General features: G+C 38.4%; 2 protein-coding genes and 1 long non-coding RNA gene across 3 annotated transcripts; 2 read left to right on the top strand and 1 right to left on the bottom strand.

Annotated features, from left to right (window-relative positions):
• The first annotated feature begins 827 nt into the window (after positions 1-827).
• LOC135653039 (F-box protein At5g50450-like) lies at positions 828-2,190 on the top strand. The gene is made up of 3 exons (XM_065174450.1): positions 828-1,084; positions 1,220-1,382; positions 1,459-2,190. The coding sequence occupies exons 1-3, from the start codon at positions 855-857 to the stop codon at positions 2,188-2,190; spliced, it is 1,125 nt and encodes a 374-aa protein (XP_065030522.1). The 5' UTR covers positions 828-854.
• A 3,493-nt stretch (positions 2,191-5,683) lies between these two features.
• Positions 5,684-14,136, top strand: LOC108951659 (uncharacterized). The gene is made up of 3 exons (XR_001976132.2): positions 5,684-6,100; positions 6,416-13,680; positions 13,763-14,136. It is a non-coding gene; the product is annotated as an uncharacterized LOC108951659 (long non-coding RNA).
• LOC135653394 (65-kDa microtubule-associated protein 8-like) lies at positions 6,128-13,381 on the bottom strand. Its single transcript, XM_065175319.1, has 11 exons — positions 13,241-13,381; positions 12,951-13,154; positions 12,616-12,861; positions 12,320-12,538; positions 10,880-11,038; positions 10,516-10,675; positions 10,275-10,426; positions 10,091-10,178; positions 9,953-10,026; positions 6,693-6,767; positions 6,128-6,550 (listed from the first exon to the last, which is right to left on the bottom strand). Exons 1-11 carry the CDS (start codon positions 13,322-13,324, stop codon positions 6,242-6,244), a joined length of 1,770 nt encoding a protein of 589 aa, XP_065031391.1. The 5' UTR covers positions 13,325-13,381; the 3' UTR covers positions 6,128-6,241.
• Positions 14,137-14,863: the final 727 nt, after the last annotated feature.

The following is a 14,863-nucleotide window of genomic DNA, read 5'->3' as shown; positions in this document are numbered from 1 at the left end:
CTCTGAGAGTAAAAAGTATGGTCATGTATCTCGCATTTGAGTTCATTAAAACGTCTTAAATTTTCTTTCGCTATAATTGTCGTTTCAAATTTAGAATTATGAGGAACTTTTTTAAGCTATCACTAACATTAAGTAGAAGACTAACTCAAGAACGGAGTGGTCTGTTTGTCTATTAATATGTTGAGGGCCCAAAATTGACCTCAATCAAAATTGACAGACTTTTTTGTCCAACCCTTATAATTCTAACTACCACATCTTAAATATAGTGGGTAGAATGATTTCCTGAAAGTTAGCCCTCACTAGGACTAAACAGAGAGTGATGTGTGATAAATTATATGAATATAATCATAAGAAAGTTAAAATCCTAAGATGGTAACGAGTTTAAGACCAGAATCCAATTGTAATTCGAGTTGAGTATGATCCTATTCACCAACTTTATTTCCTTAAACTACTTGTCGATTCTAATAGTAATTTGTTTCGCTAGGTAGATTATATTGCACGTGACCAAATACCTAGTTTTCGTGCATGGTAATAGCATTCGGACGTTCAAGTTGAGTCTGCGGGAGTCCCAAAATGGATCGTCCACAGAAAACCGTTGGGTTAAGCGGCGTCCGAGCGTAGGCCTCGGTGTAAAAGTTAACCTAAATGGGAAAAGGCAAAATATAGCAAGAGTGTGTTCGTCAGATTTGCATTTTGATTACGAATAAATAGCTTCTTGCCTTTCTTTCTCCTATTCAGACTTCAGGGTGCCCTCCCGTCTCGGGGTTGGTCTTCCCCACAATAACATCGCAGCGCGGCCGAGCCAGCGACGCATACGTACAATGGCTTCGCAATGCCTGAGACCCCAACCACAGATGGGCGACAGAGGAGTTCGGAGGGCGGAGCGGAAGAGAACACCGACGGGGCAAGGAGAAGCCGGATCGTGCTGCCGGAAACGGCCGCGGGTTGCAGCGACGGAGTTGCCGGCAAAGGAGGAGAGGGTCGATTACTTCAAAAGGCTGCCGGATGACATCATTGTGTCCGTGCTTTCCAAGCTCAGCTCCTCCGCTGATAGTCCTTCGGATCTTTTCAGCTCCATGTTGACGTACGAACACTAATGTCGCCCTGTTTTATAAAATAGAGAGTTTTTTTAATGTGGTTTTAAGCTTAATCCTCTGAAGATTGGATCTTTCCTGGGTACTGTGAGTAAAAATATATTCTTTTCGGGTATCTGCAACAGGTGTAAGCGGTTTCATGTTCTGGGGCAACATCCGCTGGTTTTGTCTATGGCCAGCTCCAGATGCCTCGCTGTTAGTGCGAAGACGTGGTCCGATTCGTCTCATGGATACCTCAAGCGTTGCGTAGACTGCGGAAATCTTGATGCCTGCTACATGTTGGGAATGGTAGGGCTCGTGCGCTTGCTTGTTCGACTGAAGAAATCTTCGAGTTTGCTTAAGAATTGATTTTTTATGGGATCAGATAAGATTTTACGCTCTGGAGAAAAGAGGGAGCGGCGCGTCGTTGATGGCTAGGGCGGCCATCGGATCGAACCCGGCAGCGCTGTACTCGTTGGCGGTAATCCAATTCAATGGCAGCGGAGGGTCGAAGAATGACAAGGATCCCCGGGCTGGCGTTGCCCTGTGCGCCCGTGCGGCTTTTCACGGCCACGTTGAAGCCCTGCGAGAGCTCGGGCACTGCCTCCAGGACGGCTATGGCGTCCGTAAGAACGTCTCCGAGGGCCGCCGCTTATTAGTCCAGGCCAACGCCCGGGAGCTCGCGGCCGCCATCTCGTTCTTGCCTGCATGGCAGAAGCAGCGTCGCCCGCCCACAGCAGCGGGGGTCACGGTGGCGGGTGAAACGCTACCAGGGTGCTGCCCCCTCCTCAGCGACTACGGTTGGAATTTGCCGGCGCCGGAGCCGCATCCAGCCAACCAGTTCCTGAAGGAATGGTTCGAGGCGAGGGCAGGGTCGGCGGCGGAGGGTCTGAGGCTCTGCTCCCACCGCGGCTGCGGGCGGCCTGAGACACGCAGGCACGAGTTTCGGCGTTGTTCGGTGTGCGGCTTAGTCAATTACTGCTCGAGGGCATGTCAAGCTCTGGATTGGAAGCTGTCGCACAAGGCGGAGTGCTTCCCGATGAATCCACAGGCTTTCGATGGCGGCGTCGGCGCGGCCGCCGGAGACGATGACGCCGTCGTGATTGAGGAGGCGTAGGCGCCGACTGACAGAGGGCAGAGATTTTCCCACTTTTAACTCTTCTCTGTTAAGGCTGGTTTTTCCATTTTATTCCGCCTGCAATATTATAAAAGGCTGAGTGTTTTTTTGGTTGATTTGAAATCCTTCTTTCCTTCAGACGTTCTACTTCGAAGCTGAATTACCAGACTTGCACTTTATCTTGTATATTATGTTTTTCAAAAAAAAAAGCATGACAGGACTTCGATTTCAAGTCATTGCTGTGTTGGGCTCATCTCCGTGAACAACAAATCAACTCCGACTCCTCGACATCATGATCCATATCACCATGATCTACGCTGCCGCAAAGAATGATGCTCTTTAATGAAATCTTCGAGTCACTAATTGGAGGTCCCATGTCAGTGTAAAATTGATCAACCAAGCTTGTTCCTTTGTTTTTGCTTTTCATCGGAAGAAAGAGAATGCAGTTTATAAGACATAAAACTCCCCACGTACGCTGTCGTATCCTCGTCGGAGTCAGCACTAGCAAGAGTCAGCATGTGGAGTTGGGGATGATAGGGGAGTCAACTCCACCAAGTGGAGTTATCTGAGAGAGAGAGATTGGTTGACAGAGCAATGTGGACACCGGCTTAGTGAATTGATTCATGGTTCATTTGACTCTTCTGAGAGAGAGAAAGAGAGAGATTGGTCGAGAAGCGGCAGGATGATAGGGGTGTCAACTCCACCAAGTGGAGTTATCTAAGAGAGAGAGTGACATTGGTGGACAAAGCAATGTGGACACCGGCTCAGTGAATCAAGGCTTGGTTTAGGGTTCATTTAACTCCACCTCAAAAGAGGCAAGAAGCGGCAGGATGGGTGACAACGTGCACCTTCCTCCTCCTCCTCCTCCTCCTCCTCCTAAGAGTTCCTCGATTTCCCCTCAACCCGAGCCCCCGAACAAAGTCTCACTATATTCTCATGGTCACTCACGTTCCTCGACTCTGCCCACTCGAGGCTCTTCTATGTCGGTTTTGCCTTTTTTGACGACTTAGACTAATCTCTTCAAGGATTCACGGGATGGCTCTAAGGGTCAACATGAATAGACCCCACAACACATTCAAGAAAGTGCTAAACTGATGGTGGAACTTGTTCCTTTGAAAGTTTCCTCAGCCTGGGAGGACCGGCGATTCTATATCCATGGCAAGTTCCTTCTGAGGACTCCCCATTGGAGCTTCTCCAATCTATGCTTCCCTATTTGAAGCTCTCCCAAGGGGTCCAAATTGTATATATGATGTCCAGCTTTTTCTGGTTCAAGTTAACCACCAAGGAGGAAATGATCGACATCCTCTCTAATGGACTCTGGTTTGTTGGAGGATAGGCGCTCATTCTCCTCCCCCGGAAGGACAACTTCCAACCATTGAAAGAGAGGATCGAAATTGCACCATGCAACTTCCTTCCCTTCCACTTGAACTCCTTTAACTCCAAAATTCTCAACAAAATTGATCCTAGGAGCGGAAGAGTCATCAAAATAGACGAGATTACTCTCGCCGAGATAAATTTTGCCCAAATCTGTGTTCTAATTGACTTTAGTAAACTTTTGTTGCATGACTACTGGATCAAACAGGGGACCTCCATATTCTTCCAAACCATAACGTATAAAAATATCGTTGTGGAGTGGGGGAGCACTCGTCAGATTTTTGTCCCTCGATCACCTCAAGCTCTGGCACTTATGAGATGATCGATGCACAAGGGGAACCTACAAATAGCTTAAGAGAACAGTTACAAAATCAACCTTCGAACCTAAGGTTCGGATCGAACAAAAGCCAAGGGACATAAGAGTCACTTAATGGGTTAGGCCCCTCGTCAAGCTAGGTAACTAAGACCAACTCTCAACCCCTCTAACTCGGGCTCGTCCCGTAAGGTTGGTGCAGTGAATCCTGACCTAAATTCTGATAGCAAGATCTCGAACCCTATCTTAACTCCTTCTGCTGAGATGGTGTCTCCTAGCTCGAACTCATTAGTGTTTGGAAATTCACCTTCAAACACTATTGATCACTAAGAGGGGTAGATATGGAGAGGAGACGATCGAGAGGAGGAGTGGATCTGAATCAAGAGAAAATAAGGTAGATATTGTCACGTCCAAATCTGAGATAAATCAGATTTGTAGAAAGTCAAACCCAAGATGAATCATACTACTTTCACATAGCTATATAACTTTTTATTATATTTTCTAAAAAATTATTACATCTCTTACGATCATGATTAGTTGTCAATTATATCTTTAACTATTCGATATTTCTATCGAATCAAGTCCATTTTCTAGTTTTAGTTATCAAACTATATATAACTAATATTTAATATTCATTAGTTCATTCAAAAATTATTTTAAAGAAATTTTAAATAATATTATATTATATTTCTAAAATAATTATATGATTTTTATTTTTTTTTTAATTTTCTTCATGATTATTATTTTAATTTTTATGTATTATTACTTTATATAAAAAAATTTATTTTTATTAATATATATTGATATTACGTAATTATCTTTTTTATTTATTTTAAACTTATCTAGTGTTGGCTTAAAACAGAACTACTTTGCTGAAAAAAATTAAAATAGAGATAAAAACTAATATATACATATACATATACATATACATTCATATACAATACATATATATACATATACATATATAAATTGTAACATCCCTGATTAGTCCAACATCGAAAGTGGGCAAGACTAAGATTGACTTATAAGAGTCTGATGAATGTATTATTATCAGCTTCAGCTTAAGTATTTTGGTCAGTGATTTAGACTAAACGAAAGTTGATAGGCAAATTAGCCCATCAGGCCCGAGTCATTATATTTGGTATCAAAGCCGACCTAATATTTAGGCATGGTGAGGGGGCTCGAGTAGGAAAGGACGCCACCACTGAGCTGTGCCTCACATGCACTATACTAGGGCTTGATCTGGGTTATGTTGGGCCAGTTAGCCCATCAAGCCCGAGTATATATATATATATATATATATATATATATATATATATATATATATATATATATATATATATATATATATATATATATATATATATATATATATATATATATATATGGGTGATTGTATGAGAAAATATTCTTTTTTTGAGTTTTTTCCATAGTATTCCCTTTTCAAAAGTTTTAAACCATCGCCCTTATTTTAAAAATCTTAAAAAACCCCCGAAAGCTGTTCATAGTATTTTTCTATCCAAATCCAAACAAATCTTTTCACCAATTATTTATAATATTTTGTGGGTTATTTTTTTATCCATAAAACATTGTATAGTGTTTTAAAAACACTGTAAAGTGTTTTAAAAAAACACCATATAGTGTTTAAAAAAAATGCTATATAATATTTTTAAAACTCTAGATAATATTTTTAAAATACTATAAATGATTGAAATTTTTTTTGAACTTGGATAAAAAGAAATTTTAAGAAGATATATATATATATATATATATTCTCTCTTCTGTCTCTTACCCAGACTCGTTTGCTTCTTGTCAACGCCTCGTTCACCGCCCCCAGTGAATCGTCTGGTCGCTGCTTCCTCTTTCACCTCCGATATGCCTCCGCCTCCACCTCCACCTACACCTCATATTCCTCTTCCTTCTTCTCTGCCTTTCTTTATCTCTTCCTCCTACCCCGTCTCATCTTCCTTCTCCGCTCCACATATTCCTGCCCCTATGCAAGTCCTCCTCGCTCCTTTTCCCCCCTTTCTTGGTCTGGAAAGCATCGGTCCATACCCAGTGTCAGGATATTGATCTGTATCGAAAGCGTACTAGTTTGGCCGCTTATCGGTATTGACACCAGATAACAAAATTTTAAACCTTGAATTACAGTCCGCAGTCCAGCTCTTCCGCAATTACTGCTTTCTCGAAGAACTCGGTGAAGACTGGTTCTTTTAGCAGGATGTAAGATCAAATATATCATAATAGTGGTTATACAATGTCATGCTTGTGTTTTATCCAAAAACTGTACCATTCCATTCACACATTGATTGCCTGATCTTATGATTCTTTACATTGTTTAATATCGAATGAAGAGTCATGATTTCAGCCTGAAAATGTTATAGAGATCTCTGATGCTGCATCTTCTTTAGAATTAGGGGCATGGCTATAATTGCTTAATATCTTCCGCGTTTGCAACTTTATACTTCCTTTGTTTAAGTTTGCTCCTTTATTTGCATAATTGTTCTTTGACCTTTGGTGTTGGCTGATGATGGACAGTCTCCTGCTCGAAGGACCACTGACGAAACTGCTATTTAGAATCTTGTTGGAAGGACGAGTAGTGCTTGTGTTTGGCCTTGAGCCAAATGAATTCTCATGTTCTGCTGTAATCTGAGTTTGCACTTTTTTTCTTTCCTGCAGAGAGAAAAGATGTTATTGACAATCCGGAACAAATCCTCTAAACAAGGGGTTAAAAATTGTTTGCTCTTCAGAACAATCCTTTGCAGAACTTCTTTAGATATTCTTGTATCCTTCATCGAATTGCACTAGAACTTACTCTTTGCCTTTGTTTCTCCTCCTCTTTTTCTTGCTTTAACAGAGTGTACTCTTTAAGCATTGCCATTAGAGGTACCTGTAATTTTATAAAGATTGATTATATATGGGATGAAAAATTTCAGTTGCATTTCTTTTAGTTGTAGTATGAGATAATAGAAGTCTTAGGTATTAATAAAAGATACATATGATATCATAGTGTGTAGTTTGTTGGTTTGGTGCCTGAAATTACCACAATTTTGATTGGTTTGTGGAAGTTTATAGAAAGAAAAAATGAATTTGTGACAGAAATTGACTGTGCATGATACATAAAAGAAATCAAAGTATAGTTTCTGAATTGATTATTCAATTGACTGATAAAAAGCATACTTTATGTCCTGCTTACAAGCTTAAAGTATGTTTCAAATGTCTCTGTAGAGCAAAGTGAACGTTAAATTTATGATATGTTATGTAAAGATTAGTGTATTTCTCTATGTGGAGGAAAGCATGGATTTTTGTGAAAGAGGTGCCAAGGATTGCTAGGACTGATATATTATTCATGTGAAAAATGAGAACCAAACTGACGTGCATCACTGAGGTGCAACACATATTTAACTGTGTGAAACCTCTTCAACATCACACTGGATGGAGTCATTTGACAAAATCCAAACCAAGATCTTGTTCCTAGGTTTTCTCTCAGTGCCATTCACATTGTAAAGCCCATCAAACTCGAGCAAGATAACAACTAAGCAGGAAAGCTAACATGAGTATTTATTCATGTCAGCCTTCTTCTTGAACTTCACTACTTCAAAGATTCTCTGTCAACTATCAGAGTTATTGATCCAACTGTGCTCACATTTTTCCTTTCCATATCAGTCTTTTTTTCTTTCTCTTTCACCGAATAAGTCCCAGCAACTATCTATGTTAGCAGCAGCACCAGGGCCCAACTATGCTTTCACATTTTGCCTCTCCATATCGGTCTTTTTTCTTTCTCTTTCACCTAATGATTACCAGAAACTGTCTATGTTAACAACTTGCCTTGACATCTATATGGTGCATGTCAACAACGGGAATGGTTATTCAAGGGTAAGTTGTTCGGTATTTAAATTCTTGGAGAGGACTATTTTATGGTTTGTATTCAGGATTAGCCTTTGATTCAACTTGCATTGACACTGCATGAGACTCGTAGGCTATTGGGTACCACTACATGTGCTCTTGCACATAAGTTGTAAGATTGAAAGCAGATTTGAATTGGCTGGGATGATATGATCAGGCCTTGGGATTGATCGAATTAGAATGATGGGAATGAACTCGGATGAAAAAATAATTTAGTAATCATAAAATTATAAGAATTATATATAATATAAATGGTAGGGCACCACAAAACACAAAATAAATTATGAGAAAATAAATATATTTTTTGTTAAGAAACCTCTTTAACATCATAATTCATAATGTGTCTGTCTTTCCCAAAAAACATATGAAACTATTATATAAAATATAAGAAGTTGTTGAAAAAATAATAATGAAAATGCTAGAGAATAATTCATTAGAAATAACAATTGTATATATTTTTAGAAAATAAATGTCAATCATATTGTACAAGACTCTTATAATAAATAACAATTATATAAATCATATAAAAGATCCAAAATATATCATAACAAATCAAGAGAAAACTGTTGGATTAGTTCTGAATCTTATTACAAGATATCTAAGATTATTCTTTATTCTTCTCTTTTTTTTCTCCATATATCCCTTCCACTCTGTCAAATGGTAGGTAATGCAATCATGGTGTTAATGACAAATGTGATGATTGGGCTTTAATTTTGTATAAGCATTTTGGTCTTGTATATGGAAGTTATCCTATATGTTGACAAATCCTCTTTTCCTAGTTCAGTTCAGGAACTTAAATTTCATCGCTTGTTCTATAAGTCTACAGTTTTCCATAATACCTCAATGACAACAATGTTTTCCTGGTAATTTTGTTGTTGTAAAATCTCCGAGGTGAATTTATGCAACTGCAGCATCAAGGCAGCAACTGTCTCTATTAACTGCTAAATTAAACTTTTTTCCTTAAAAGGGTCCTACGAAAGAATGTTGCATTTCCAACTGGAAATGATATCTCCGTACAATCCGAGATCTGAACATGGGATAATTTCATCTCTTCTTTTTCCTTAGGTGAGCAATATCTTGGTCTTGCATGCTCATGTAGGCTGGAAACATATGCTGTGCTAGCAGCAACTAATTTAGGAGAAAGAAAAAAGCAAGACGTTTATAAAAGAGAATATCTTGATTTGATTTGCTTTGCTTTTGCAGAAATTAAGTGAGAGAATCAGATCGACATGGTTTTGTTAGCTTGTCTTGCACATAGAAAGGAAGGAAAAAGAAAAAAGAAATTTGCGGCAGGTGTGGAGCATGTTGTGGTAAATCCATATCAGCGAGGTTATGCTACCAAGCTGGGATTTATTTCATGCAACCCATTTATGTAGATGTCAGGCATATTTCATGTAAAGTTCTTAGTCCATTTTGGTTAAAAAAACAGAAAATTTAATTATTTGGATACAAGGGTTTAAATCTCAGTTACTAGAATGGTACAGTACCAGTATGTACTAGGTGAAATGCCACCCATACAGCCTGGTATCACCCAAAAAAAAACCTGAACATTATTGAGATATATGGTCTGACACCGGTCCTTGATCATACCAATAAATACTGGTTGGTCTGGTGCATACAGACCATACTTGAAATCAAGCACAGTAACGACCAATACTTGAAATCATAATTGAATATATGTTTGATCATATTACAAAATTATGCATCTACTTCAAGTGTAGCTAGCTTAGCTTTCATGTTTGAACTTTAGTGGTTAATTTATTTTGCTGTCTTAGATGCTTATAGGCTTTGCAACAAGAAGATAATAGGTTTTATGATACTTGATCCTTGCATGCATGATTCTGCAAGTTGCAAAACTTGATCTATAAAATGTCCTTTGCAAGTTATTAAAGTCATTTAATTGCTTAAATTTGCATGCTCATCAGTAAAAGTGGTGGCTATGCTATCATGAGAAAGGAAACAAAAACTAATTAATTGCATTTAAGTTTGTCTTTGGTATTTTTTTTCCCAGAACAAGTCTTCTTGAGCATCATTTTGCATCCTTCTAGCAGAATATTTTGAAGTAAAATGTGAACTTAAATATGGTACTTATTCCGGTAGAACAATGATGAATAAGATAATATTTGGATAAATTCATAAATGTATTAAAGCAATAGGTTCTTGCCTAACCTTATCGTACAAGAAATTTTTCATCCTTTCCTCTTCCCATATCTCTGTCTTTGCCATCAACAATTCAACCAAATCTGCATTTTCTCGTTTTAGTCTATCATACATCATATTTCTTATTTAGCTATAGTCAATTCTTACCTGGAATCTTGTTCACAATAATTCTAGCACGTTCTGCACGTTTCAAGTTCTTGTGAGCCCCTCTGCTCACTGAGTAACGGTTTTCATCCTGTAAACATCCATATGTCAAAATTAGGATTCCTCATCAGCAATATTTAATAGAATTGTTAGCTTTGACATATGAGTTGATGAATTTGGAGATGACCTTGCTGTATTCTTCCAACCACTGTTCTTCTTCACATGAAGCCATCCATTTTTCGACCTTCTCCATAATGTCCTTCCGGCTGCGTGCTTCTTCTTTTGCCTGGGATATATGCTCTTCCATAATCACTAGGAGGTCAGCATGGTCCATCTCACCTTTGGTTCAAGGTTTTGTTGAGTGTCAATAAGTTCAGCTACCATTAAGAATCATTTAATGATGCATCTAACTGAAGCAAGAGGCACACCTGACATGATGAGGTTCATGATTTTGTCCATCTCTGATCCTGAAGGTACTTCCAAATGAGATTTCTTGCATATTTCTCGAAGCTCACTGAGCTTTTTGAGAAAAAGCTCTTTCATTTTGCTTGCTTTTAGCTGATCCAGTCTCTCCACTTCGGACTCAACCTGGATTGCAGTCAGAGCAGCAGTGTCAGTTAAGGAACCATTATAGACTACTAATTTGTCTTTTTAAAACAGAAAAGGAAATGCTTTATCTGTAGCAGCAGTGTCAGTTAAGGAACCATTATAGACTACCTAATTTGTCTTTTTAATACAGAAAAGGAAATGCTTTATCTGAAGTTTGATTTCTTAGCTTAATTCTTTCTTTACCTGATGGATTATATCAATGGAAAGGCTTCCTGGTCTTAATATGTGATCTGTTGGAGCTGATGACGTATATATATTCATGTAATAGAACTTCTGCCGGTCCTCAATCGATGTATCCATGAGATTCCACAAGTTTGTCAATGCTTTCCCAAGCTTGTAAAGCTGCAAAATCATTGTATCTGTAGTTTTAGTGGAGTTGATGCAAAGTGTACAAAAGGTGCAACAATAATGCTGATGCATAAAAGATATCTGCATCCTCTGTTTAGTTCATAAGGTAGTATTTGTTTGAAACTAATTAAAGAGCACTTAGAGGCTCGTTTTATATTTTCCTGTTGCATCTCTTGTTTTTCCAATATTGTGCTGTCTTTTCTAATTCAATAATCATCTTTCCTAATGTTGTGAGCATTGTCATAAAATCACCAATTCTTAATCTTGAAACATCATTGACTCTATTGCAGCAGTTCTGTAGCCTAATTACATTTGTTAAACATGTATAATACGAATCATTTTGCTTTTAATGTCTGGTATAACTGTCTGGGGATTAATTTACTAAATTATATGTGAGAGAGGCTCATTTCAAAATTTGTGGCAGTTAAACTCAATCCAGAAAATGGCTCTATTTTCATGGGTGATCAATGTCCAACTAAGGTTCAACCATGGGTTAACTCCTAATATCCTAATAAAAATTCAATTTTTCTCACACAAAATAAATAAAAATTGCAAACTTATTATATTTGGAAGTTCAAAATTTGTGGATGTTAGTGTACTTTTCTTTTGTTGCAAAGGATACTAGTGTCAGATATGGAAAATATTTGTCTAAATCTTCCTATTATTATGCTTATAATTCTACTAATATTACATTGGTGCATAGCATACATCCAACTTGTACAATCAAGATCTCTTGAATTGCTGTTTACCTGCCTCTGAATATCTTGCTTGTGTAAGTTTATGGAGCACGAGGTGTATCTTTGTGAGCTTGAAAGTGATAATCTGGTTTACATTATCACTAGTTTGGTAAGTCCATCTGGTCACTTATGGTGAATAAGCTAGGTGTTAATTTTTGTTAAACTAAGAGATGGCATACTGGTGGATGGCTCAAGGGGATGTCTCTCAAGCATGATGCTATGACCCTGGAACCCCCTTGAGTTTACTTTCTAGCATGATTCTATGATCTATGATCAGCTTTATGGTATCCTGTTTTGTATTTCTTGAATAGGTTTGATGTATATGGCCAACTTATGAATCTTTCTGCGATATGATTAATTATATTTATTCAAATTCTTTTCTTTGGTGAGACATGCTTTATGAAGTGCATAACGTGGTAATGTAGGGTGCTTTGTGATGCATTTAGAAACAGCAATTCTGTACACATTCATTTTTTGTTATTCCTGGTTCTGAGATTTAGTTGTAGCAATGGACCTATGTTGGAAAATAAACTCATACCTTTTCTGTTCGCTTACGCTTCTCATCTTTCAGTTGTTCCACTTTGCTGTTTAATCTCTCTAAGATGGTGTCACTTATGTTCCTGGATTGCTGTGCGGTTGAACCACCTAGTAAGCTTGGGTGAATGTCACTGATGATCATGGAAGCATCCATTCCCATTGTTTCAGCAAGGTTTTGCACCACCTTTATGTAATCTTCTACTTTCCGGAGTCTATCATTCTTTCAGAGTGAAGAATGGGTGAAAATTAATTGGATGATATATAGAAGAAAACCGACGCTACCAAGGTTAAAGCTACCTTCTCTTTATGAAGTCTTTGGAGTTCATTTTGGTGCTCATCAAGCTTTTTAAGTGAGAGATCTCCTTCGTTTACCAGAACATCGCAATCCGGTTGATGACCTGCTACTTCAGAAGCAATTCTTTGGATTTGTGTCTGAACCTCCCGGAATTGGTTCATCCGCTCTTCTTTCCTTAGCTGCATTTCATGAAGTGCAGGAGTGATTGCATCAAGCTGCTGCTTCAGTGTACCTGTCAATTTTTCAGGCTGCTCCAAGAGAATTTAAGCTGGCTGCACATTTGGTGCTATTCTTTTCTTATTAAATATACTATCAAAAGAAGTCATCTATATCTCACCCGGCCTGAGAATGATCGTTCCCCGAGGGACAGGAGAAGGTTAGTGAACTCAGCTTCTGAATCAGCCAGTGCTTGATGCAGACGAACTCTCAAGATATTTGCACTATCAACTTTTCTTCTATACATGTCGATACATTCCTGTTCCAGTTCAAGCAGAATCCTCTCTCTTTCAAGCTGATCTTGCCCCACTTCATCCCAAATCAGCTGTTAGCAGTTGATAAAATGTTCAAAGAAAGTTCAGCTAGTATCAATTTCAAGAACCACTGATATGGAAAAACCCCAACCCAAACCTTTAGCTCTTGCAGTAGATAGCCGCAGGATGATTCAGGGATTGCTGAACTTGGGAAACCGGGAAACATTCCGAAGGATCCCATCTCATAAATTCTGGAACAGTCTCAGGGAACAGTTTTGTCAATGTAAGTTCTTCAAGTGGTTGTAAAACAGAGCAGATTCCCCTGATCAAGCATTATTCAAGGAAGAAATTAGAGGTGTGGTATAAAAGGAGGAGAAAGGTGGCAAAGCTGTGATGGATGGTGAAAGTGGCCTTCCAAGTTGGTTTTGCTTTGAAGACACGCAGCACAACAGTGATGGTTCCTTTGATGAGCTTCAAAGAAAAATATTAATATATATATATATATATATATATATATATCAAATACAAGTGCACAAGCTCGCTGGTTCCCTTGTTTTTGAAGGGCCAATCTTCCTCACTGCTTTCAATTGTTGACACGTAAGTTTCTCCTCTTTCTTTCTTCTCTATCATAAAGCTGAGTTTTCTCATTCATGTGATAAGCGCTTCGCACCTTTTGTAGATCGTGTTACTGGAAGCTTCAATCTGAAGGTTAATGTGTTGGTAAAGCTTTACAAATGTTTGTCTTCTTTTCCAAGGGAACATACGGGTTGGCACAGAAGTGGATCAGCTCCATTTACTCGAGTCTCTGGAATCAGCTGATTTGCTTGTGAAGAATGTCATGCACTAGTTTGCTTCAAGAAATGCCAATTACTCCATCATTGATGAGACTCGAATGACAATACGCACTTTATTGCTTGTGATATGCCTGTGTTTGCACATGCTCAGCGCAGCCAAAGTTGAGATTCATTGTAAAATTGGTATATTTAAACAAAAAAAAAGAAGAAAATGTTACATGTATGGGTTGAATAATTATGCACAGAGCTAGCTGATATATCAGACATCTCCTCGGTTGTTGGAAAGATGTGGTTTGCAGTGAAAAGAAGAATTATCCTTGTAATCCTTTGAGAGAACCATCCAAATGATTTGGCCTCAAAATACATGAGCCGTCCTATGAGAGGAAAATAATTGAGTTAAAAAGTCTGTTGCTTGCGAGATGGAATATTGTGGCCTTTAAACACTCTCCAGTTGATGTGATGGTAAACTTTGTTTTAAGCACTCACGATGACAACTCACCTTGCAACTTTTTTATACTATAGCACATTAACAAAGTCAGGTGTCGTCTTCATGTGATGCGGTGCATCTTCTTGGTTTGTTTTTGATGGGATATAAGCGATCAGAAAAGAAATAAAGCTAGAAATGAAAGGAAAGGCTGAGTGGATACTTGGAGTGCCACAGACCAAAATGCTTGGTGCAGAAGGTGAAGTGGAAATGAGAACATGAGGATCGCTCCGAGCGGAATAAAAAATAGAGGTATTAATGTGATCTGCACATGTCGTTCTACTGCTCGTAGTGATAATAGACTCGACGGAATTGGGAAATGATTTACTTGTTATGCATGATCCGTGAAATGACGGTTCTAAATAACATCTTATTCCTCGAAAGATCTTTGAGGAAAGAAAGACGACGTTGCCAGTCATCACAAGCCCTAATATTCCAACAACTTGATATCGACTACACGTTTTTTTATTGAGACTCGTAAAAATTAATAAGTCAAGAGGAT

This window comes from Musa acuminata, chromosome BXJ3-11 (genome assembly GCF_036884655.1).
Source record: "Musa acuminata AAA Group cultivar baxijiao chromosome BXJ3-11, Cavendish_Baxijiao_AAA, whole genome shotgun sequence".
NCBI lineage: Eukaryota > Viridiplantae > Streptophyta > Magnoliopsida > Zingiberales > Musaceae > Musa > Musa acuminata.
The sequence above is the reverse complement of the archived record's forward strand: the minus strand, read 5'-3'. Positions and strand labels throughout refer to the sequence as shown.